Source organism: Eptesicus fuscus, chromosome 13 (genome assembly GCF_027574615.1).
Source record: "Eptesicus fuscus isolate TK198812 chromosome 13, DD_ASM_mEF_20220401, whole genome shotgun sequence".
NCBI classification, from domain to species: Eukaryota; Metazoa; Chordata; class Mammalia; order Chiroptera; family Vespertilionidae; genus Eptesicus; species Eptesicus fuscus.
The window spans coordinates 48897840-48924093 of record NC_072485.1 but is presented as its reverse complement, the minus strand read 5'-3'; the positions used below and the strand labels follow the sequence as shown (position 1 = coordinate 48924093).

The 26254-nt window shown below is 50.5% G+C and overlaps 1 protein-coding gene across 4 annotated transcripts in view; it reads left to right on the top strand.

Annotated features, from left to right (window-relative positions):
* Window positions 1-26254, top strand: part of GALNT18 (polypeptide N-acetylgalactosaminyltransferase 18) — a 288829-nt gene that overhangs the window by 130370 nt on the left and 132205 nt on the right. For all 4 annotated transcript variants that reach the window (XM_028159854.2, XM_054724626.1, XM_054724625.1 and 1 more), the window contains exon 2: window positions 14144-14336. In XM_028159854.2, the coding sequence (XP_028015655.1) occupies window positions 14144-14336 (193 nt within the window). The remainder of the gene's footprint in view (window positions 1-14143; window positions 14337-26254) is intronic.

The window sequence follows — 26254 nt, the reverse complement described above, 5'->3', positions numbered from 1 at the left end:
GAGGGCTGGGGGCTCAGGGAGGCAGCTGGGTGGGCTGAGCCCCTTCCCTTGAGAGAGCCCAGCACCCCACAAATGTTCGACAATAACATTCCTCCTACTGGCACTTGGCAGGAAGCATGGGGGTTAACAGAGGGCCAACCTTGCCCAAATCCATGGTCCAGGGAGCTAATCATGGTATGTCTTATACAAAGCAAGTTATGTGGGTATACGAAGTGGGTGCGGAGTCTCCCCTTGATTACTCCCAACGCTCAGCACAGTACCTGACCCATAGCATTGGTAACAGGTGCCAGTGGTAATATAGCACCTAGAATGTGAGAGGCATTGTTATTAACTTATTCAATCCACAATAACCCCACGCAGAAGCAATATTATGATTATCCCCAATTTTCCACATTAGCAAACTGAGATATGGAGAGGCTGAGGGACTTGCGCCAGGCCTACCAGGCTAGGCTACCTCTCTGACAGCTGCATCTCAATGCATATTCATTGAATAAATGAATTAACTTTCATTCATAACTTCAAAGGCATGGAGTTTAATTTTCACCTCTCTGTGAGTACCCAGAATAGGTAGGGCAAGCCAACGTGTCTTTTGTAGTGTGCCTGGGCCCACCGGGAGCTTCTGTCTGAGCCCCCCGCCCAGAGGAAAGGGCATGAGAACTGGGCCCATCTCCTTCCTGAACAAAGAGGGACAGACATACTCAGGAGTCCATGAGAGGCTGTGCCTCAGGTGTCTTCTCTAGTCACACAGGGTCTCTGAGCAGAGCTCTTATCCTCAGATCTGAGCCTGGAGCCCCAGGTCTCCCAGGAAGGCCATCTCGCCCCGTCGTGACTCTTTCTGGGCTCAGGAACAGGCTTGCTTATGCACTTTGAAAATTCATTTTGTAAAGCAAACACTCATGATTCTGGAGGTCCCTGAAGGAAGTTAGGACCCTGAGGATAATCCTGAGGCCCACTGAAGTGGCCTCGTCTGACCTTGTGTGCGAGATGTGAGTGTGGCTACTTTCCAAAGCCCAGGGCTGACCGAGATAGATAACCAGGGACCGCTAATTCATTGTGTCGGGACATGTAGCGTTTCTTTGTCTGCAACTTTTGTGTGGCTGATCGCTGGGCCCACCTCCTTCCCTTGCCACAGGTGCCTGTGCAGCACAACTGGGTTGATAAAGAATTTACCAGATGGGAAGGACTCATTTCCCCCCTTTCAAAATTATAGTCATGATGGGTTTTGGGGTTTATTTTTGGTGTCTGTGTGTTTTGTTGTTGTTGTTGTTTTGGGGCCCACATTCCGCCGGACACATGCTGCATTCATAATACAAAGCACTGAGACACCATAAAGGTTTTCGCATCTTTCACATGATAAATATTTTCACCGTCACGCTCGAGAAATGGATTTTGTTTGAAAATGGCCTATTTCTTTTTATGGCTTCTTTGACGTGGATTCAAAGCTTTTCCTGGTCCTGCAGAGGTCTGAGGTTGGAAGGGTCTGTTTGTTAACTTTCTTCAAAGAGCAAATCCAGCTGTGGCTGCCAGGGCTGGGAGATTGATGACGGAGGACAGTAATGAAAAGATGCCGGTGAGCCAGCAGCTGCTGGGAGTGATGGCAGGCGCGGCCCTGGGCCCCCACAGCTGGGCCCCAGGAGCCTGTGAGCAGACCCGCCAGCACCCTGGCTCCTAGTTATCCTTCTTCGTTGTGAATTACACGAAGAGATTCAGATGTGGCTGTTTAACCAGAGGGAGCCCCATCACATTTCTTCATGCAAGTTTGTCTTTACAAGTGTTCTTCTCTCATCTTTGAAACGATACATTTTTAATGGTCTTTCTACATGCAGTGAGCAGCCACTTGGGACGGGAGGCATCTGTGTTCAGGACAAGCCTTTGTGGGGTGCTGTGGCCCTCTGTGTGCACGTGTGTGTGCCCATATGTGAGGATACAGCTGGCGATAACTGAGAAAGCAGGAGCTCTGCTGTCCTCTGGGAGCCTGGGTTAATAGTCCCGGGATCTTGTGATTAATACCCTCTCCCTGCATACCTGCAGAGCACCCTTAACTACCTGTCAGCCTGACATATAGTTGCAGGTGCTTCTGTACATCAGACCCAGGTACCCGCACGGGTGAGGGTCTCTGAGGAAGGATTTGCCATTTTGCCCAGGGCTCAGGCTGTGGGGTTGGACTGCCTCAGAGGGACTGGAAACACTGGGTGATCGAACAGGTTGCGTTTTCTTAGAGCCATGTTGCAGGAACCCTGCCCCCCCCCCCCCCCCCCCCCCCCCGGGTGGTGGAGGGAGCCCTGAGCAGGAATTGAGGGCATTCAGGGCCTTTGTCTACTCTCCTAGTCCAAGAATCAGCTGTTACTTAGCTGTGTGACCTCAGCAAGTCACTTAACCTCTCTGGACCTGAATTCATTTATTTATAAAACAAAGAGTTGAACAGGATGTATAAGGATCCCATTGAACATTCTGTTTCCAAGTGGAAGCCACCAGTCCCTGTGTGAGCCAGAATCTATCATCTGAACCAACTTAGAACAACAGCATTTTAGCACATGAAAGGTTCTTAGATATCTGGGTCCGCCCCTTTCATTTTTTTACCCTGAGAAAACTGAGGCCTAAAGAGTGGGAGGGGCTTGCCAAAAGCCCCAGGAGTGTGTGTGGCTCCCAATCACCTCCTCAGCCTGGTTCTCAGAGTGGGGCCCAATGAGCAGTCTCCGATTCCCTAGGGAATTTGTTAGAAATGCACCTTCTGAAGCTGCACCCCATACTTGCTAAGTCAGACCTTGGGGTGGAGCCCAGCGGTGATCTGTGAATTTGCGGCCTTACTGGTTAGGTCTGAGGCTTGCTAACATTTGGGAAAAATACAGCACACGGCTGCCCCTTTAAGAAGAAAGACAGTGGAAACCAGCAGGCTTCCCTGAGAGACTGGAGTGAAAGAAAGGGGTAGAGTAATATTACAGAAGAAAGGTATACACGCTCTTCCCAGCTAACGCCAGGCTGCCGATCTCCCAACAAGAGGCTCTGTGTCGGCGGTTCCTGCGCCTCTGAGGTACAGGCTGTTGCAAGCTGGCATCTGAAGTTGGTCCGGCCACAGGCTGTCCTACAGCAAAGGGCCACGTCTTTCTCCCAGCTGAGCCCGGCTGTTCCCATCTGTGCCAGGAGAAGTGTGCCACTTTCACATCAGCAGGGTTGGCCAGCTAGTTCATTCCAAGAAATATATGTGTAGAAGCACTGTGTTTTATGTGTGAACAGCGAGGTGTATATTTAGGAGTCCAGGTGCTCAGCTGTCAGCTCTCAGGGGGAAAAAATGATGGTATGTGCTTCAGAGTTCATTATATCTCCTAGGCAGACTCATAGGTTTAAAGGGCTGCTTTAAAGTAGCACATAATGGCTCCTATAAATCCTGGTTCCTAAGATACGGACATTTGTCACTCCCTAAAATGAGTTTTTTTTTTTTACATGTTCTTTATATTGGTTGGCTTGGAGCATAAAAACTTGGATCTTTAATAGTAGCTTTCATTCTGCATAATTCGAATCAAAGTCCATTTCCATTTCCATGAGGGTGTGTGAGCCCTGAGCTTGGCTGCCCCTGCCTGCCCATTAGTCTCAGCCACACCCAGGCCCAGAGCCCACGCCGGGCTGGCGGGGAGGACAGGCAGTCCCAGGCCTGCACAGGAGTGGGTGGGATTTGGCTGCCAGAGGCGGTCACGCAGTATGTGGAGCTTGTTGTGTCAGCCCAGGCAGACTCTGGCTCCCAGAGTCAGAAGAACTCCTGTTCCTTGCTTGTTGTGTCAGCCCAGGCAGAAATGACTGAGCTCCTCCTTAAATGCCTGACTTATTCTCGAGTTCCTTGCTGGGACTTGCCACCCTTCCTGAATCCTAGCCCACCTGGCTGGGGATGCCAACTCCAACCAGGGTGTGGGGCCTGATTCCTCTAACCTTGCCCTTGCCTACGGTCTTGTTCTCAGTGACTTGAACATCCAGAATCATAACTGCCTTTTGTCCTTCCCAGCTGGGGCTGGATTTGACCACCCTTGTCCCAAGCCAGGTGGGCTAAGGCTGTGTCCTATGAGGCCGATACCAGGGGCTCAGAGTGGGTCCTCGGTGGAACAAGGCAAAGAGGTGTATCAAAGCCAGTGCCCAAAGGCAGAGGCCCATGACCAGCAAGTAGAGCCTAGCTAACACGTTCACAGGGCTAACCTGGTGTAAGGCACTGCTCCGAGAGCTAACACAGACTCACTCCGTTATTCCTCACTACAAGCAGGTGAGGCAGGTATGTTAGCATCAACAGAGCAGCCATCGTATCCACGGTGTGTGCTACCATTACACCAGGGGTTGGCAAACTACAGCCCACAAGCCAAATCTGACCTGCTGCCTGCCGTGGAAATAGTTTTCTTGGAATGCAGCCACACCCACTCATTTATGTACAGTAGTCCCCTCTTTGCCCTGGCTTCACTTTCCATAGTTGTAGTTACCCATGACCTACTGAAATGTGAAAACAATAAATGCAGAATTTCAGAAATAAACAATTCATATGTTTTAAATTTCCTGCCATTCTGAGTAGCAATGAAATCTCATGTCATCTAGCTTTATCTCACCCAGATATGAATCATCCCTTTGTCCAGTGTTATCCACGCTGTAGACACTAACCACCTGTTAGTCAATTAGTAGCTGTCAAGGTTGTCAGATCCACTGTCATGGTATCACAGTGCTTGTGTTCAAATCATCCTTATTTTACTTAATAGTGGCCCCAAAGCCATTCACACTACTTTTATTACAGTATGTTGTTACACATGTTCTATTTTATTATTAGTTACTAGAGGCCTGGTGCACGAAATTCATGCACTGAGGGTGTGGGGGCCCTCAGTCCAGCCTATGCCCTCTTGCAGTCCAGGACCCTTTGGGGGATGTCCACCTGCTGGCTTAGACCCGATCCCACCTAAGCCAGCAGTCAGACAGCCCTCTCGCAGTCTGGGGCTCTCACAGTCTGGGACCCCTCGCTCCTTACCGCCCACCTGCAGGGGAGGTGGGAGAGACTCCCGCCACCGCCACTGCACTCACCAGCCATGAGCCCAGCTTCTGGCTGAGTGGTGCTCCCCCTGTGGAAGTGCACTGATCACCAGGGGGAAACTCCTGCATTGAGCATCTGCCCCCTGGTGGTCAGTGCGCATCATAGCGACTGGTCGTTCAGCTGGTCGTTCCACTGTTCAGTCAATTTGCATATTAGGATTTTATTATATAGGACTAGCATTCCCGTTGCAGGAAAAATCCTGCAATAGGGTTTCCTGCTGCACTCTACCCTGCCCTGCCTGCTCTCCTCCCTTCTCCCCCACCCCACCATCTCCGCCAGCCTGCCTGCTTCTCTCTCTCTTCTCCCCCAGCCCCACCTGCTCTCCTCCCTTCTCCCCCACCCCGCCTTCTCTGCCAGCCCGCCTGCTCTCCTTCCTTCTCCCCCAGCCCCGCCTCTGCTCCTCCCTTCTCCTCCCCCAGCTTGCTTGCTTCTCCGAAGCTTTGCTCCCTTCTGCAGCTCTTGGCTTCTTTCTACGCTGTCTTGATATGAAAATTAGCCGCCATCTTGGTTGGGGTGATTTACATACTCATCCTGATTGGCTGGTGGGCGTGGCTTGGCTGGTGGGAGTGGCTTGGGGCGTCACAAAGGTGTGGTCAATTTGCATATTTGTCTATTATTAGATAGGATTGTTGTTAATCTCTTACTGTGACTAATTTATAAATTAAACTTTATCAAAGGCATATATGTATAGGAAAAACCATAGTATATATAGAGTTCGGTACTATCTGTGATGTCAAACATCTATTGGGGGTCTTGGAATGCATCCCCATAGGTAAAGGGGACTGCTGGATTATCTATGGCTGCTTTCCCAGGCGGAGTTGAGTAGTTGTGACTGAGACCACGTGACCAGCCAGGCCTAAACTAGTCACACTGGTCCATTACAGGAAAAGGTTAGCAGCCTCTGTTTTACTTCCTACTTCCTGCACTTGACTTCCATGAATTTGAAAGCAGATTGTTCCATGCATGTGCCAATGTGCATTTTCCTGGGGAATGGTCACAGTTTTCATCAGATTCTTAGATGAGAACCCTCCCAAAACAATAGAACCACAGCTTTAGGGAGTTTTGAAAGCAGAGTTTGGGGTAGCCGAGTGCTGGCCCCAGCCCAAAGCACAGCAGGAGGAGAGGCAGAGGCAGAGATCAGGAGCCAGCTGGCAAGTGGGATGATTCCATCAGAGCTAGTGGGGAACACACAGAGAGGCAGGAGTGTGACGGTCATAGTACCTGCCTTGCTTGGCATCGGAGGGAGGCAGGACCGGTCTGGCTTCACGGTCAGGGATGAGCCCCCTCAACAGCTCCTGGCCACCTGCTGGCCCCATGTCACCTGCTTCTTTGGAAAGCCTGGCTGGCAGCCCTGCCCTGTTTGTCCTGGGCATGCCTGCCTGTTCAGTCTCAGTGGTGGATGGTCAGGGATGAGTGTGTGGCTGTGCTGAGAGCAGTGCAGGGGCATGGTGGGCTCTCGACAAATGTGAACTCTCGTTCCTTCACCTCACTACAACCCTGAAGGCCAAGTATTAGAAACTCCCTTCTAGAGATGGCAAACACCACAATGACTGATCTCTCACTGGGGCAGGCAGAGTGGCGGCCCCCCAGAGATGTGCACATCCTTATCTCTGGAGCCTATGAGTATGTTACCTTCCATGACAATGGAGAAGGAAGGTTGCAGGTGGAATTACGTTTTTGATCAGCTAACCTGGATTATACAGGTGGATCCAGAGTTATCACAGGATCCTTACCAGTGGACGAGGGTGTCAGGAGAGGAGGACAGAGTGATGCCCTGTGAAAAAGACTCAACCCACTGTTTACTGACCACGGAGGAAGAGAGCTCTGAGCCAAGGAGTGAAGGTGGCCTCTAGCAGCTGAAAATGAGGATTCAAGGATTCAAGTATCTATAATACTATCAACAACAAATACATTAAAAAAGAAAAAAGGAATCCAAGAAAATGGATTGTCCTCTAGAACATCCAAAAAGGAACGCAGCCCTGCCAACACCTTGATTTTAGCTCAGGGAGACCCTGTCAGACTCCTGATCTCCAAAACTACAAGACAATAAATTTGTATTATCTTAAGCCACTCAATGTGTACTTCTTTGTTAGAGCAGCAATGGAAATTAATCAATTTACCATGAGTTGGATAGTTTTCAAAGAACTTCACTGGCATCCACCCCCTCGCTTAATCTTTGCAATGAGCTAGAGATAAATATTAGTATCTCCTTTAAACAGATTAAACAGATGAGCAAGCTGAGATTCAGAGAGGTTCAGGAGCTCGATGAAGGTCACACAGAGCTGTGAAGGGCAGAGCAGACTCAAGCCCCTGCAGTGGGCGGCCCTTTGCCGTGCCAGCCCTGGCCCTGCCTTATCATAGACATTCTGGAGAAGCCTCTCTTTCTTCTTCAAAACACTCTCCCGGTGCCAGAGGAAGCTCTCCCAGATTCACCTCTGCCACGATGAATAAAATCGCTGTTCAGAGATTTTAATGGTGTCGGACCGGAGACTGTCAGGGCTCCTTTCTTCTGATTAGCTCCAAGCCCTTCCCTGTCAGATTCCACTGCTTTCTCTTCACAGTTCTGAGGATTCCTGGAAGAGAACGTGTAATTGTGGGGGCTGCTGGCAAAAGACCTTCAGCTCATGTTCTAATGCCCTTCCAGAAGGAGGGGAGAGGGGAGACTCTCCACTCAACAGAATACCGTGTGTCCTTATTATTAGGAAACATATCTTAGCACATCCAGGGGAGGCCAACTACATCAGGTCTTGCTTTGCTAGATATAAGCAAAGCACCATGATGATGTGCTGAAGTCCTCCTTCTTCTCCCAATAAAACTCAAACACTGGCTTCATCTTACAAAAGAGAAATGGAGGCCCAGGTAGTGGGTTTGCCAGTGCTGGAGGTGGGGCTGGCCGAGGCCTCTGCTTCTCAGGCCATCCTGCTTCGCTCCAGGCCTTGGCCGGGACCAGGCACCGTGGCTGGGTGTTGGCCCTCGACTGGGTGTTGGAAGAGGAGAAAGGGGAACACAGAGCGGAAACAGAAGGCAAAGGAGGCAGCCAGGGCTGGCCTGCTGCTCAGGGTGAAGTCCCTCCCTGTATGGGGGAGTGAATCCCGCCTCCTCAGCAGGGCTCCACCAATGAGCTTTGATGCTCTACAAATGCAGTCTGGGCTTCCTGGTCAGGCCCAAGCATCAGCCTCCTTAGTGGGGGTAATGGTGACCTCGCATGGGCAGGGAACCAGTAGGCCAGAGTTTACTGAAAGTGATGAGAAATGTACATTTCCGAAAATTCAATAAGCCCTTTACTTTTTAACTCCAAATAAGACATGCAACCAGGCACCTCAAGAGTGGAAGAAAATTTTATAAAAATCGTTGAATTGTACATTTGAAAAAGGTAAAATTTGTGGTATGTAAATTATACCTGAATAAAACTGTTTTAAAAAAATAAAATGTGTGGAAGAAAGGAAGCATCCTTTAAGAAGTTTTCTCAGGGAGACTCAACAACACTCTCTCCACTATTTCATGCTTAGCCTTCATCTTTCCAAAGCTGACTTCACAGCCACTCCCCATCGCAGCCTGACTGTCTGTTCCTGTTCACAAGGGAAGGAAATGGAGGCCTGAAGGGGCTGCGGGGCTTGTCCAGAGAGTGTGAGAGCAGACCCAGGAGAGAAGGGGTCCCCAGAGCACTCTGCTGGGAGGTCCAGAGACAGGACCATCTGTGCCCATTCCTCGGATGACCTTAGACACAGGCCTTGCGGCTGTGGAGACAGGCCTGCCTGTCCCAGTTTCTCCTGCCTCCTCATCCCTGGGTTCAGGATCTTATCACCAAACACCCAAAGCGTCAGCTTTGAGCATGGCCTGAGGGGAGAAACCGAAATAGCCATGGCTGTAGGACTGGCTGCAGGGCAGAAGCTGGGCCCCCTCTCCTCCCACCCTTGAAGCCTTCCTAGCCGTCCCCTCTGCCTGAAACAGGGACATACAGCAAACCGAGTAACCCACAGAAACAAGAAGGCTCCACCTCTTTCCTCGGAAAATATCCCTGAAGGGACCCAGACCGAGGGACCAGAAGCAGAGCTGCCACTTCCCATGAGTGCAGGGTTCCGGCTTGGGCAGCGGGCTCAGGGGTACTCGAGCTGTGTCCCAGCGGGTTCTGTCTGCCCCCTTGGCCGGGCTCGACCAGTCCTCTGTCCAACCCCGAGGTGGGAGCCCCAAACCACATTGTCCTGCAGCAGCAACCATGCAATGTTACCCTTCTATTGCTTTTTAGGATTCATCCTAAAATCCAAGGAGCAGTGATGGTGCTGGCCTCTTGCTCAGGAAGAGATCAGGGCTACAAACTCCCTTGCAGCTCGTCCAAAAGCCACCGGCACCTCAGAGCTGTCACCGAAGTGCATGGCAGGAGCTGGCAATGGGTCAGCTTCCAAAGATGGGCATCTCCAGGAATGCAGTCCAGGGCTAGGCAGCATTACAGTGTCTGCTTTACTCCCAAACCCATTTCCTATCTTCTCTATCGCACAGTCTCAGCAGTGCCAAGACCCTGGAGCAAAAGCAGCCGGGTGAGCCCTCATCTGGGCTGCTCACTGAAGCAGCCACCCTCACGCAGGTATCCTTCCCGCTTTCTGCATCAGTGGCTTGAGGAACCTCAAAAGTCTTGGCAAGACGTCCTGAGTGCTTCTCAGGCCTGGCTGATGACCCCTGGACAGCGCTTAGAACTGCATTAATTGCTTTTGTTGCATTAATTGCTCAAAGCTTCAGAAGCTGCTTTCCTGCTCCACTTCCCTCCTGTCACCAGGAATTAGCATGGAGGCTGTCGGGACCCGCACTGTAATTCTCAGCTCTCATTAGTGGGCTCTGAGTCAGGCACGGTGGGTATATCTCTGAGACCATATTGTGGCCTTGCCAGATGCCTCATGTGAGCACTGGCAGAACTTTCTGGAAAGCAGATCATGCACAGTGAGGGGTGGAGGTTGTCTACCATTGATCACATTCCATGGAACTGCCTGAGAAACTCCTACGACCATCCTGTTCATCTTGGATGGCTTTGCTTACGTGAACTAGATAGGTGTTTGTCCTGGCCACACCTTCCTTGGCTTCGTGGTCCCACTGCTGACACAGCACTGGTGCCCTGCAGCTCCCTCTGGAGGGTTTCAGGGGGGCCCTAGCAAACAGGAGAGTTACTGACGCCCTCCCCCCCCCCCATGACCTGCTGCCAGCCAGGTGCCAGGCACTGTGTAAGCACTGGGGGTCCAGGGAGAACAAAGCAAATCTCTGACCTGGAGCTCACCTTCTGGTCAGGGAAACAAGATAAATAGAAAAGTACATAGGCAGGTGCGAGAGGATTGAATGTTTAGGGAAGGCCTTGCAGGGCAAGTGACTTTGGAGTAAAGACATGAGGGGAGTCAGCATGAGGTGTAGAGGGAAGTGGGAAGCACCAAAGGCACTGAGGTGAGATGCACCAAGGGGGCTGTGGGAGGGGATGAGCTCTGCGGGCTTGGGGTCCGAATCACCCAGGGCCTTGAAGGCATTAGTAAAACTCTGTCTTTCATGCCAAGGAAGACAGACAGGCATCAGGGGATTCTTCACAGAGAGGGGCCTGGCATGGTGGTATCTCCCCCAGCCTGTGGGTCTACTCAGCCCTGCTGGGGCTCCCCTCCTGTCCACCCACGTGGCTCATGGTGAGTCAGAGTAGGCGGAGGAATTCCTCCCTGCCTGTATGTTACATGTGCCACTTGAGACCCACGTGTGGCTGTCTGGGGAAATGGCCATTCAGTTTTCCCTCTCAGTCTGTTTGTCCGTAGGACCCAGACAAGTGCCTGGCTGGTGCAGAATGGGCTAGGATGACAGCCTCCCCATTATACTCAGAACCCCCCAAACTCTCTGGCTCAGCTCTGAGCTGAGTTCATTGTGCCCTGCTCAATGTCTGCCATGAATGACCTCTGCCTTGGACAGCCCTCAGCCCCCTGGATATATGCTTCTCTGGAGTCACCCTTGGTCAGGCGTGCCCAAATAGGTCTGAACCCCAGAAGGGGGCCACAGCCAGAGTCCACTCCTAGGAGGAGAGAGATCCAGGGGTCTGGCCCTTCACCACAGGTGTCCAGACCCCCCTAGGCATGCAGAGGACCCAGCCTAGGCACTTGCCTGAGGTGTCTTTACCACCTCAGCATGTTAAAAATGGTCCTCCTTAGCTGACGGCCAAGTGGGTCTGATTTCTTACTGGAGAGGGAAGGGAGTCAATCTAGGACGGGTTAAATGCAGGCCAATTCTCTTTGGACACAGAGACCATTCATCTGGGGACTAGACAGCAGCAGCAGCTTTCAGAGTCGAGACCTCAAGGCAGGGCCATCTTCCCCATCTGAACTCAGGAGGTGTTGGTGGAAAGGCACCCGGGCGGGGCTGTGAGGCTTCATGAAGCCTTTGCAGTAACATTTATTGAGCTAACATTATGTTCCAGGCACCATGCTAGGCTCCTTCCAGGGACCATCTCTTGAATATGCACAAATGATCTAGGAAGAAGGAACTGTTATTATCAACCCCATTTTACACATGAGGAAACGGAGGTGTAAGATAAGCTAGACCAAACTGGTACATGGTAGAGCTGGAGTACAAACCCCAGGATTCTGTCTCTGTAGCCAGTGCTCTTAACCAGTCCTTGGAAAGGAAAGGAAAAGAGATGGAGTTAGCAGAGGCAAGGCCTCTTTACCTAAGAGATGTCAAATGTAAGGTGTAGAGCAGGGGACATCACACTTAAAGGCCCAGATAGTATTTTCCACTTTGCAGGCCAGATGGTCTCTGTTGTACCTACTCAACACTGCCCTTGTAGCTCTGAGACTATGTTCTAATAAAGCTTTATTTATAAAACAGGTGGTGGACCAGATAGGGCCCTTGTACCATAGTTTGCCACTCATGGTGCAGAGGAAAATATGGGGTTTGGAGGAAGCCAGACCTTTCTTATCAAAGACACCTAGGTGACCTTGGATTAGTCATTTAACCTTTTCATCGTTGGTTTCCTCATGTCTACTAACTAACCACTATGGGGTACTACTCATTAATTTATTTAAATATGATGTATTGAGTCTCTTGAAAGAGCTACGCATTGTGCTGGGAGCCAAGCCACCTCAGGGAACAAGACATACATTTTGTTGCCCCCACGTCATTATTCAGGACCCACTGCTTTCACGTTTGCTGGATAAACACTTGAGTAAAAAGGTAGAAGCACGGGATAGGACTCAGGACTTTAATGTGTTTATAATGCAATATTACACAACACAGGCCTAATTGAGAATCATAATTTTTCCATGAGCTGATCTCATTTTACTAGGCAATATCCATTTAGGTATGTGAGAGCAGTAAAACTCCATTCCTGTTAAATATTATATGATTCAATTGGTTCACTGATTTAGATTTTTACTACCCGCCATTCCAAATGACTGAGTCATACATCATTTTAGAGATAACAAGGGCCTTCAAGATCACGCCAGCCCTGTACTTCTCTTCAAATATGCCTCTTAGGGGAGAGCAGGTGTTCCCTCACTTCTGGGATGGAGCTTTGAGCAGCCACCGCACTAAAGACTTTTGCTTTGTCATAGAAATGCACCCATAGTTTGCATTTTACTCCTTAATATGTCCTAATCCAGTTAATGTACCCGAGTTTCCTTCTGTAAGGCTAACTGGTAACCAAGATGAGATACCTATCCTTGAAGACCCTGAAATCCTAGCCCCTTGCCTATCTCCAGCCTGTACTTTTAAGTTACCTGGCATCCTTGTGCCACGCACCTTCTGGCTCTATGGGGACACCTGAAGGGACATTGGCAAGTGTCCCAAGCCTGCCTCTGCTGTTTCTAACTTTCTTCTTCTTCTTTCTGGCCTGTCTCATTCCGGCTCCTGGCTCTCTCTCTCTCTCTCTCTCTCTCTCTCTCTCTCTCTCTCTCTCTCTCTCTCTCTCTCTCTTACTTGCATCATGCTTCTGAGCATAGAAGACATCTCTGTCCAGTTTCTCTGATTTCTGACCTTGAATGGTTTAATCTGACTACCTGCCCCTTGGAATGAATTTCAAAGTTCTGACCTATCAGCCTATGTCCCAGCAAGACCTACCTGTTACCCCCATGAAAGAGGAATGTAAATGAGCTGCCAGCTGTCCCTTGCTATAGCACCCTTAATTACCACTTAGGTGCACTTATTCTGAGCCATATGCTGGTCTAAGTGCTTTGTGTTCATTATTTTATGTCATCCTCACAGATCTCAGGGCTAGGTGGGTGGGTATTATTATTCCTGCATTACAGGTGGGGAAGTCCAGGCATAGAGAGGTTGAGTGTTTGCTTGTGGCCCTGTGGCAGGGAATGGTGGAGCAGGGATTTATTTGAATCCGTGTCTATGTGAATTCAAAATCCCTGCTCTTATCAGTAATAATGCCTCCTCCATTTTCTTGGAATGTTCCATGCAAACCATGACCTGGTATGGGGACTGCCCCCACAAAGTCTACCAGGGACCCCATGAGCAGTGCCAGAGTGTGGGGCACTGAGGGTGGATTGGCCATCCCGGGTGCCACAGATGGTGGGCAGAGTCTGGAAGCAGCAGGAGGCAGTCTGGATGGGGGTTCTTGTAGCCAGGTGAATGTCATGTGGGGGACCAGGCAACTCACAGCAGGACCAGACAGTGGAGAGGGAGGTGGGCTGGTAAGAACCAGGCAAGGGAGCAGACCCTCAGCTAGGGGACCTGGGTATGGGGCAGGCTTAGGGCTGGCAGCGAGGGGGGATACAATCTGGGGAAAGAGAAGCAGAAACCTGTTCTAGTGCTGGGGCCGCATCTCTGGCAGGGAAGCAGACTGGGAAAGGAGCCATGGGGCATCAGGGTCACATCCATCAGTCTCCCAGTAGGCCCTGGTGGGTATATTTCTATATCCCTTGTGCCAATGAATATTGGGTGGAGGAATGAATGGATAGATGGATAAATGAGTTCAATGAAACATGAAGATTCCAGTCTCTACTCCTTCTGCCCCCAAAGATGGTGCTAACAAAGTTTACCCAAGGAAAGGGTAAGGAAGGGAAAGGGGTTGTCATGGCATATGCAGGGGTGCACTCTGACCCACTGTCTCCTTATCCCTTCTTTCTCCAGAGGCTCCCGCCAAGCCTGAGGAGGCCGAGGCTGAGCCCTTCACAGACTCCTCTCTGTTTGCACATTGGGGCCAGGAGCTCAGCCCCGAAGGCCGGCGCATGGCCCTGAAGCAGTTCCAGTACTACGGCTACAACGCCTATCTCAGTGACCGCCTGCCCCTCGACCGGCCCCTGCCTGACCTCAGACCCAGTGGGTGAGCAGAGTCAGTGGCTGGGCTCTCATTGACCTGTGGGGAGACGGGGTCACCACAGTGCTGGGACAGAGCCAGGACTGGGCATTTGGGCTTCGGTGTCCCTCCCCTGCTTCAGCCTGGGTCTGTCCTTTCGGCCAGCATTGGGCAAGTCACTCTCCCCTTTCTCCTTCCTCAGCCTCAGTTTCTCCTTCTGCTAAGCAGGGGGAAGGCTTCCTTCCATTTGAGATTTTGAGGGTTAATCACCTAATTTACTCCTTAAGGGCACTAGAATCATCTAGCATTCCTGTTAATAAGTAATTTTAACCCAATTGTTGCATTTTTATGAACAATTATGTTTTTCTATAAATTAGTTTTTTAAAGTACATCCATCTTCCAGGGCTAACACGTCATTACACCTGACAGAGAAGTCTGTCTTGACTTCTCTCTTTGTTACAGAAGATGTTCCTTTAAGGTTCAGTTAGAATTTTTATTGCTCCTAATTATTAAAAATGTGGGCACGTACCACAGCTGAGAAAATCTCATTAACTTCTGTGAGCTCGCCCCACACCTTCTTTCCCCCTCTTTTTCCTTATTTTAAAAATGGTCTTAAAGCTGCAAATGACCATGAGCTTATATCTAGAGTTTTTAGGAAAGATCTTGCTGCTGGGTTTGGAGACCATGTTCTTTTGGGGAGGAGAGTTCAGTTTAATTCTGTGGACACTTACTGAGCAGCTGCTGTGTGCAGTGTAATTTTGTATGGTTTTTCCTGGCCCAGGGAGAACCTGGCCGGGTTCTAAGGATGCAAGGGCCGCGGAGGACCTACAAGGGAAGAGGCGTATATGTTCGCTTAAAGGATACTTATTGAGCACTTCCTGTGTGCCGTCATAGTCTAGGCACAGGGATAGAGCAGTGAACAAAACAGACTGGAATCCTTGCCTTCATGGAGCTTGCATTCTGGTTGGGGGAGAACAGATAATAAACAAAACCAAGAAGTCAGCTATGTGGCACATTAGATGGCAGTAAATGCTACGGAGAAACCTAAGTGGGAAAGAGAGACAGGACCAGGCTGGAATAGGAGAAGGGGTTGAAGTTTTAATGAAGTGGTCGGAGAAGGCCTCACTGAGATGGTGACATTTGAGCAACCACCTAGAGATGAAGAAGCAAGTCATGTGAATACCTGGAGGGAAAACTTTCTAGGCAGAGAGACCAGCAAGTGCAAAGGTCCTGAGGTAGAAGTGTGCTTGGTATGTTTGAAAAAGAGGAAGGAAGCTCATGTGGCTGGAACAGAGCAAGCAAGAAGGCTGGAGGTGGAGATGGGATTGGAGGGGCAACAGATCAAGTTAGGGCAGTGGTTCTCAATCTTGGCTGCATGTTGGACTCATCTGGGAGCTTTAAAATACTCCTGATGGCCGGACTCACCCAGACCAATTAGATGAGCATTTCCAGAGGTGGCACTCGGTATCCATATTGTTTATAGTCCTCAGGTGATTCCAGCAGACAGCCCAAGTGGAGAATTGCAGAGAAGGGCTTTGTAGGCAGCTGCGAGGCGTGCGGCTTTTACTCTGTAAAATGGGGGTCCGTGGGAAGAGCTTGAGCAGATTAATAATGTGCTTTGGTTGTCATTTTCAACTGCCCTTCTGGCTGTGGTGTTGAGAACAGAATGAAGGGGCCAGGGTGAAAGCAGGGAGACCAGTTAGGAGGTTCCTGCAGAAATCTAGGTGAGAGGTGGTGATGGCTTGAACCATGACAGCAATAGGGCAGATGCTGAGATAGGCTTGGATTCTGGGAATATCCTGAAGGTGATTTCAGCTAGGTGCCACAGGGTCTCGCCCTCTGGGAGTGCTGCAGCGACCACACCTGGGGCTGAGGGAGAATCATATCTGATGTGGGCAAAACCCAGAGACTCTGGTGAAAGGGTCCCAAAAGGAGTTTGGGCCCCAGGACTCCTGCAGGGTCTTGGCCATGACCTTGGCCAGCACAGGAGCTGCAGCTAGCTCTGACACAAAACACAGGCCCACCTCTGATGCAAAGCACATGTTTGTTTCAAATGAAAGGGGACATAAGAAGGAATCCAAGGACAGGGTGGATCTTACAGACTACAGCATGGCTATAACAGGGACAGGTATTCACACAGGGCTTGACTCGAGGAGAATGCCCCTCCATTTGGACCACGCCCACCTGCAATGAAGGCAGCGAAGGCACTGGTCTATTCTTCCCATTCACAGTCATGGAAACGGAGGAGCAGAAAGAGTAAGAGTCCTGTCCGAGGTCACACCTTCACCCTTCACTGAGGGAGGTGCCCTGCAGACTGTTTCTTTCTACTCCCGGGGGAGAGAAACAAGAAGCTGGAAGGTGGTGGGCACAGAGGCCATGCGGCCTTTCTCAGAAGGGCAGGGCTCCCTGGCAGGCAGGTTCCTCTCCAGAGGGAGCATTTACAGAGGCAGCCTGGACTGAGAAAGCATCCCCACAGGACTCCAGGTGGTCAGATCCCACAGTTTCTTCATGAACCGCTGGAAAGGAGCAGTCATCACAAAGAAAGACGTTCCCTCTGTACAGAGCTTCAGTTTATGGAGCTTCCATACCTCCCCCGTGGGGCAGGGCGACTTTCATCAACCCCTTTATGTAGCTGGAAGAACAAAATCTCTGAGAAGAGGCAGAGCAGAGCTTCCTGCTCCTCCATGAGGGCTCCCTCAGTGGCTCATCCACACGGTTCCTCTTCGCACAAGTGCTTGGAGGCTCTGTGTACAGCCTTCGTGCCAGACACCCCCCAGACTGGAGAGCTGTTGGGGACCACTCCAAACAAGCACATGCAGAGGTAAAACAGTGCCTCTCCTTCTGTCAATTTCCATAAAAACATTCCCTCCTTGTCACAAGGTCTTTGCTGGGCTTATCCTGCTTAACTCAGTTTGGAAACATCTTTTCAATTTCTCTTACTATCATCCTATTTCAAATTACGCTGGCAAATATTTACGTAGCACGAGCCATGCTTTCTGGGACACGTTTGGCACTTTGGTTACATTAACTCTTTGACTCCCCATAGGAACCTCTGGAATAGATGCTAAACACACGGTTTTCCTTTACTCCTTTCCTTACTCATACTCACAATCCTTCTGGCCCCAGTTGTGTAGTTTTTCTCCCCACATTAACCAATTCCCTGACACCGGCTGGGTGTCCTACAATTCAATTCCGTTTCAACACTGTCTACCTAGAGTTAGCATCAGATCCCACAGGTTAAGGGCTCAGCACCCCCGTCTGCTCCCACTTCACATGCCAGGCACAAGTCCCAGGCTATCACTGGCATCTGTATTTTTTATCAACTGACTATAAATTGGGGTTCCCACAATCCCTCCTTGGGTTCACTAATTTGCCAGTTTGGCTCACAGAACTCAGGGAAACACTTGTGTTTACCAGCTTATTATAAAAGATATGATAAAGGACTCTGATGAGCAGCCAGATGAAGAGGTCCCAAGTGCAGGACCTTCTGTGGAGTTGGGGTGGGTCATTCTCCTAGTAAGTAGATGTGTTCACTAGCCAGGAAGCTCTCGAAATCCCACAGGTTAGGGATTTTTATGGATGCTTCATCACATAGGTATGATCAATCATTAACTTATTGTCCAGCCCCTCTCCTCCCTCCAAAGAATAGGAGGTAGGGCTGAAAGCTTCAAACTTCTACTCGGCCCCTTTTCATAGCTGGTCTTTCTGGTAACCAGCCCTCATGAAGGAAGGAGCCCACCAGGAGTCACCTCATTAGGTCAGAAACTGTTCTTACCTTCCAGGAAATCCCAAGGGTTTTAGGAGCTCTGTATCAGGAACCAGGGTCAAAGACCAAATATGAGCAGGAACAGCTTAATATCTCTACATATAAACTAGAGGCCCGGTGCACGAAATTCGTGCATGGGGGGGGGGGGGGGGGGGGGGGGGGGCTTGTCCCTCAGCCCAGCCTACAGTCTCTCCAATCTGGGACCCCTCAAGGGACCTTCATTTTTTCCTCCAGGAGTGTGGTGGAAAAACCTTAGATCACCTTCTTGGATTCTTATAATCCAAATTACCAAGAACACTGCAAGTGGCGGCCTACAGGGAGCTTAGCCAATGAGTTGTCAGAAAAGGTATTTACTCTCAAACTGGTTTGGCTCAGTGGATAGACCATGGGCCTGCAGACTGAAGGGTCCCAGGTTTGATTCCTGTTAAGGGCATGTACCTTGGTTGGAGGCACATCCCCAGTGGGGAGTGTGCAGGAGGCAGCTAATCGATGTTTCTCTCTCATTGATATTTCCAACTGTCTATCCCTCTCCCCTCTTCTCTGTAAAAAAAAAATCAATAAAATATTTTTTAAAAAAGGTGTATCCTCTGCAGCTCATGCAGCCCCTGGGTTGTGACCACTGGGCTAGGGGCGTGTCCCTGCCACCTGGTGGTGGCTGCCGGGGTCTCTGCACACCCCAGAGGCCAGCAGCCAGCCCCCGGTCCTGGGCGCCTGGCTGGGGGCATGGCCCCAAACTGCTGCTTCCTGCGCGAGCCTTTGCAAGTGGCTGGGGGAGGCCAGCAGACAGCCCCACCATGGGCCCCAGGCTCGGGGCATGCAGGGACCCTGGGCAGCACGCAGCGGTGGCCACCAGGGTCTCAGCACACCCCAGAGGCCAGCAGCCAGCCCCTGGTCCTGGGTGCCTGGCTGGGGGCATGGCCCCAAACCGCTGCTTCGTTTGCGAGCCTTTGCAAGCTGCTGGGGGCAGGGCGAGAACATCCCCGCATCGCTATAGCAACGCGGGGATGTTCCCGCCTGCCAGGCGGCTTGGGGCCTGCACCCATAGGCTTTGAGTGACCAGGGGGTGTTCTGGGACCCTGCTGCTCAGGACCTAAGCACGGGCTTACAGGCTAGGAGAGGCCTGGGTCCGGAGGATGTTTCCGGGACGCAGGCCGCTCAGCACCTGCATATGCAAATTAACCGCCATCTTGTTCTCTCTGATTGGCTGTGGGTGTAGCGAAGGTACAGTCAATTTGCATGTTTCTCTTTTATTAAATAGGAAAGCCAGCAACTGGAACTCTGTAATGACCAGACCAGAGCAACTAGTCACTATGATATGACACCCACTGCGGCCAGCAAACCAGCCAATCAGGGGGTGGGGCCAGCCAGCCAACCTCCTGCAGCCCCTCCCCCGGGCCGGCCCCACCCCCAATGGGCCCCCACCACCCTGATTGGCCCACAGCCCCTCCCCCCATCCAGCTCTGCTCCTGATCAGCCCCCCATACACCAATTGGGGGCGAGGCCTGCTGGCCAATCGCCCTTGGCCCCTCCCCCCAGCTGGCCCAGTCCTGATTGGCCCCAATAGGGGCAGGCTGGCCCACCAACCTCCCACGGGATCCTTTTCCTGTCTGGACCAGCCCCAACCAGCCCTGATTGGGGCCGGGCCGGCCGGACCTCACCCATGCACAAATTCGTGCACTGGGCCTCTAGTATATATATACATTTCTTATAATTTTACAGTAGCATTATTAGTCTCCATTTTACAGAAGAGGAAACTGAGTACAGAGAGATTATATTTCTGCTTCAGGTCACTCGTTGGCAGAGCTGGGGTTTGAACCCAGCCAGTCTGGCAAAGTAATTTGTGCTTGTGACTGTCACGGTGCTTTGCTGCCTTCAGGTGGCAGTTTGTGTCCCTCTAAAGGAACTGGCGGGGGTGGGGGTGGCTGCTTTAACAGAGCACTAAGCTGATCAGTTCGTCTGGTTGGGAAGGTCTGCTTCTCAGTATTGGAAAAAATGTCTTAGTCAACATCAAACCTGTTATCTGGGTGGAGAGTGATGCCAGTGCTAGCGCGAATGTTGGTTTTGGAGCCAGTGAGTGGAGGTGGGAGCACCTGGGGAGGAAGCCAGTCTCTAAGAGAGTCATGCCAGGTGACTCTTGCTTTCCAAGCCTGTGCCTCTCCCTCCTGTTACCTGTGCTTTACCCTTGGGGACGTCTGCCCCTGGAGGTGTCCTTGGAACCTGCACTTTGCTCTTTGTATTCTTGGCTTTGCTCTTCCAAGTTCTAACCCTGACGTTATTCTTGGCTTTATTCCTGGACCAGAAAGTGGGTGTTCCAGATCCTGCCCCATCCTTCCTCTCCTCACCTCTGGCCAGTCCCTCATTCTCTCTCTCTCTCTCTCTCTCTCTCTCTCTCTCTCTGTCTGTCTTTTGGTGCTGAAAAATGACTTACCTTGCCCCCTATCTGAGAGAGGACTGAACTATGCTCAGTGCCCTATACATAGGATAAGACATAACCAGAAGGAAAAATGTCCATCCAACTGGTTGCTAGACTCCATTAATTTATTATCCAATAACCATTATTGAGCACCTAGTGTGTGCCAGGCACCGAGTACGCATCAGCCAGGGAAACCTCAAGGAGCTTCCGCTGCAGTGGGAATCCAGAGTGCAAGGCAGGCGATTGGAAAACCGGCCCACAATCTCCTGGCCTCCGTGGGGAGGAGTCACCCTTGCAGGTGTCTAGTTAAGTCAGGGGCTGGACTTGATGGCCCAGAGGAACCCTGTCCTTCTGTGGCCTCTCTGGAGGGAGACGGGACCTGCAGGGTGGTGTCTGCAGCGAGCCTCCCTTTACCTGTGTGACTCCCCTCCCCTGGAAGAGGAAGGACAGGGGAGCAGGAAGTTAGTTGGCAACTCTTTCAGCCTCATCTGGGCTCTTTGGGCAGAGAGAGGACAAACTTTCTCTGGGCACCAGGATACTTTGCTTTTGGGGAAATGAAAAGGCCATTTATTCTCCCTGGAAGGCCACTGGCCATCCAGGTGGGAAAACCTGGGGACACTGGACATTGGCTATATCGCTGGTGAGCCTCCTGGACCTCAGCCCATGAGAGGCTTTGCCAGATCTGGCGGGGAGAGGAGGGTTGGCTTGCCTGCTTGCTTCCTGGGCTGAGAAGATACCAGGACCTCAGGACTGAAGGGAGAAAAGCTGCATCTCAGCCTGGCTGGGCTTGGCTTTATTGCTCATGCCCCGGTCCAAGCTCCACACCTTCTTGTGGCTCCTGCTCCCAGCGCCCACCCTCCTCCTCCTTATCTGTAGGGACCAAAGTAACCTTCCAGGAGCCAAAAGAGAAAAAGGAGAAAACAAGCCTTGATTGGCGGGTGGACTACATAGGCATATCATTTGTCAAAACACATCAAACTGTGTACTTAAGATCTGTGTATTTTTGCATGTAAATTCAGCATCAGGGATTTGTGTGTGTATGTGCGCGCTTTTTTTAAAGTGAGGGTGTGAGAAAGAGAGCAGGGAAGTCCTTTGCCTGAGAGATGGAGAGGGAGGATGGAAGAGACATCTTCTGAGAGGTCGATGGGTTTTGAGAAGATGGTTGTGGTTGTGGGGAAGGATGATCATGGGGGTGGCGGTTAAAGCAAGCTTGCCACCCCAGTGACAGCAGCTCAGGCAGGTGGCATGTGGGTGACCACAATTTCACAGCAGCAGGCACACACTGAATTTTTTCCTACAGGCAGTGGTTGTCATTTCCAAACAGAGCCCGGGGGCATTTGGGGGAGAGTAGGAGAAGGGGCCTTCCAGTGCCAAGCTTCAGGGCTGTCACGTTGCCATGGCAACTCTCTGGCCTTCCTCCAAGGTAGCTCAGGGCAAAGCCTCGGGCAGGTGCTGCTTCCTGCCTCTTGTTGGCAGATCCTCAGAGGCTCCTGAGTAAATGATGTCACCTTTCTCTCCCGCAGTCCCCTGAGGTCCACTCCCTCCCTTGCAGGGGGTAGGGTGGACCAGCTCTTCGGCTCTTTGGTTGACTGGTGGGTTAGGGCCTGAGGCTGAGGCATGAGGGGTTGTTAAAGGACAGACTATTTTCTGCAGCCCCGGGTGGGAGAGGCTGGGACAGATCCACACCCACACACCCACAAAGGAGCCTGGGCCCTGAGCTGGAGAAACCATGTGTGAACATCCAAGAGGAAAGGAGCAGGACAGGATTATAGCAGAGAGAATGCATCCTGGGGCCAGGGGCTCCGTCCGTCTGGAGCAGGTCAGGGTCCATCCAAGGTGGCCGTGGGTGTTTGCTGCCACCACCCTGGGTGTGGCCACAGGGTGCGTGTATGGATTGGAGTACTGTGGGGTCTTCATGGTCTCTAGATAGACATCTAAGAGCTCAGTTGGGGGCCAACAGGACTGGCTTTATGGGTGTGTATGGTGGGTAGAATAATGGCCTCCCTAGGATGTCCATATCTTAACGCCCAGAACCTGTGAATATGGTGTGTTATGTGGCAAAGAATGAAGGTTGCAGATGGAAATCAAGGTGCTAATGCGCTGACTTCAAAATGAGATTCTTCTGGGTAATCTGGATGGGCCCAATGTTATTGCAAGGTCACTGAAAAGTGGAAGAGAGAGGTAGAAGAGTCAGAGATGGCAATGTGAGAATGACTTGACCAGCTGCTGCTGGCTTTGAATTTGGAAAAGAGCCATAAGCCAACGAATGTGGGCAGTCTTTAATTGATTGTTTTTTTAAAACAAATCCACAACCTTGGTGTATTGGGATGGTGCTTTAACCAACTGAGCTACCCGGCCAAGGGTCTGGGCAGCCTTTAGATAGATACTGGAAAAGGCATGAAAACATTATCACCTTGAGCATCCAGAAAGCACTGCAGTCCTACCAGCACCTTGATATTAGCCCAGTGAGACCTGGAGAATGGTAAGATAATAAATGTGTGTTGTTTTAAGCCACCAAGGCCATAGTAATTTCTTACAGCAGCAACATTAGTATTAGGAAACTAATATAGCGTGCAATAGGAGCCCAAGAAGGCTGCAAGAACTCTGCACTTGGCTTAAAGTTTTTTGCTTACTTGGTTAAAATTCTGAATAATTATTTGGCAGGGGCCACCATAGTTTCTTTTTGCACTGGGCCCCACAAAGTATGTAGCTGGTCCTGGGGGAGCAGGGGTGGGCTCCAGGCATCAGGGCTGTGCAAACTGCTTAATGTCTGTTTTGTGTGTGTGTGTGTGTGTGTGTTTCACTGAATTTTATCCTCCCATCTCTCTGAGGTAGTTATTGTTTTCGTTTTATGTAGTAGAATCCTGAGTATTTGAAAGGTCAAGAAACTTGTTTAAGTTCCCACAGGCAGTATGTGGCAATCAGTGGTTTTACCTGGGTCTTGTGTCTCCAAACACTACCTCAGCACCCGTGGCTCACCCTGCTCAGGTGAGCTTTTCTAGTTTGGGATCTTGGCTCTGTGGAGATGACCCAAAAGTTTGTGGAAAAAGTGTGCTCCATGAGGGCAGCCTCAGGGCAGAGGGGTAAAATAAAACACCCTTAGGTAATGATTCTGCTGTTGCACTGAAAATGCTAACTGCACAAACACAGTTGGGGGGAAATACTTATTAACTAAAGCAGTCTGGAAAATAATATTTCTGGTTCTTGGTAAATGTTAAGCTCATTATGGGCCAGTAGTATCATGTGGTTGTTCTTAAAGGTGGTGTAATCTTGAGCTGTATATTCTTTTAATCTTGATTGATTGATTGTTTGAGAGAGAAATTTGCTGTTCCGCTTATTTATGCATTCATTGGTTGCTTCTCATAGGTGCCCTTATTGGAGAACAAACCCACAACTTTGGCATATCAGGACAATGCTCTAATCAACTGAGCTACCCAGCCAGGGCTTGAGCTATATTAGTAGAGGTATAATGTCTTCAAAAGGGGAGGTGACAGTTTTGTTTTCTCTTCTACTCAGTTCACAACTGCAGAAATGGAGTGTAAGGGATAAAAAGAAAGTAGAGTATGTTCAGAGTAGAACAACCTAGGAGAAGAACTGGGTAACATAACAAGCAGATGAAGCTTCTGCTTTGATTATAGAGTAATATTTAAAACCTGATTCCATGGGCTCCAAGGTCAGGTCTCTCACTTATGAGCTGGTTGACTTCTAGCAAGTTACTTAGCCTCTCTGTGCCTTGGTTTTCCTGTCTGTAAATTAGGGATAGTTATACAAAGATTACATTGTAATATACGTAGAGCTCTAAGAACACTGCCTGACATATAGTAACTGCTCTTTAAATTTTTGCTACTTTTATTACCTGGGTCTCTGATTTGTAAAAGAGATGTCTTGGGGATGCTATCATAATTTTAACTACCTGAAGGACCACTATGTGGACAAGGAGCCCCACGGAACAGGCTACCTGCCCTGGCGCTGGATGAGAGGAGGGCTAAGCAGCCCTGCAAGACAGACCAGACTGAGGCCCCAGAGAGGGACTTCTCCCCCGCCCACATTCTGGGCATCAGAGGCTGAAACCAGCCTGGACTTCCTTTTCCTGACACACAGGGCCCACCTTCCCTCTTCACACAGTCCTCAGCTCTCCTTGCCACAAACCTGTCCAGCTCACCAACAAACCCATCACATGGAGACACCCAGTCCCTGTGAGGCTTTACCACCATGCTAGCTGACTTCTGTGCCCTGAGAGTGACTGGCTGTCCATGGAGCCCAGGGATCCCATTTTCCCTGCACTTCTAAGATGTAGGAACAAATAGTCTCCCCGCTTCCTGTTTATATTTTAAACTAGAGGCCCGATGCACGAAGATTCATGCAAGAATGGGCCTTCCTTCCCCTGGCTGCTGGCACCTCCTTCACTCTGGCTGGAGTCACCTTCTGCCTTCCCACACTGCCCAGAGGCCCAGAGCGGCTGGGGTGGTGCGGAATGCCTGCATCGTTGCCATGGCGATGACGCAAGCATCCTGCCCAACCCCCGGCCGTTCGGTGCCCACATATTCAAATTAGGCCGCCATCTTTGTTTGGTTAATTTGCATGCTCACTCCTGATTGGCTGGTGTGCGTCATGAAGGTACAATCAATTAGCATGTTACTCTTTTATTAGGTAGATGACTTGTTTCCCTCTTGTCCTACTTGCAATCCACATCTGAGATAGCAGTTTCTCTCCCTAAATTGGTAGTCACCTGAAAGGCTGTTTGTAGAACTTTTTAAAAAAAAATGTTTTTATTGAATTTCAGAGAGAGAGGAAGGGAGAGGAATAGAGATATAGAAACACTGATGAGAGAGGAACATCATCGATCTGCTGCCTCCTGCATGCCCCCCACTGGAAACCGAGCCTATAACTGGGCACATGCCCTGACCTGGAATTGAACCGGTGACCTCTTGGTTCATGCTCAACCACAGAGCCACACTGGCCGGGCAGAACTTTTGTCTCTGGATGAAAGCTGGATGTCTTGATGATCACATCTACTTAGTAATTTCCCTGTTGTCAATTCCCGTGCCGAATTCTGTTCCTAGATCAGCTGGCCCATTTCTCTTCCTTACAGACTGTTAAAACTCCCCATTCTCAGATGTCCACCATCTCCTCCACATCTGAGCTAGAGGTGGTGTCTTGCCTGATCCCCGAAGGCCCTGCCACCATTATCCTCTGCTTTACCCAACTCTGGCTTATTGGATGGTCTGTTCTTATTGTTGCAGTCAGGCAGGGAGTAAGTGTTCAATGCAGCAATTCCTGTTCTATCGAATCATGGTGGGATTCCCACCCCAGAGCTTTAATGGGCCTGAATTGATTCTACCATTCACCACTCAAGTATTTATTAGTTTTTTTCATTCAGCCAGACACCCAGAGCTTTCTCGGTGGACATTGTGGGAGGCACGGGGGGTACCTGATGAGCAAAGCAATCAGGAGGGGTCTGGAAGAAGCTACAAGTATACCATGCATGGTCAGGGGAGGATCAAGCAAGTCCTTTGGGTACAGGTAGGATGGTGGAAGGGGAAGGTGGGGTGGATATTGATGACTGTGAAGGGCTAAGAGGGCACTGCTGACCCTGGGGCCAAGTGGTTAGCAGTGCCCCTGACCCCCTGTGCTGAGCACAGTTGTAGGAAGGGTCTCTCTGGGGGCACTTGGGGGAGTGGGAGTATCATCTTCTCACTGCTTGATTCAGGTAGGTCCCAGCACCACTCCCAGAACCCTGACATAGCTGGACCCGGTTCCTCATGT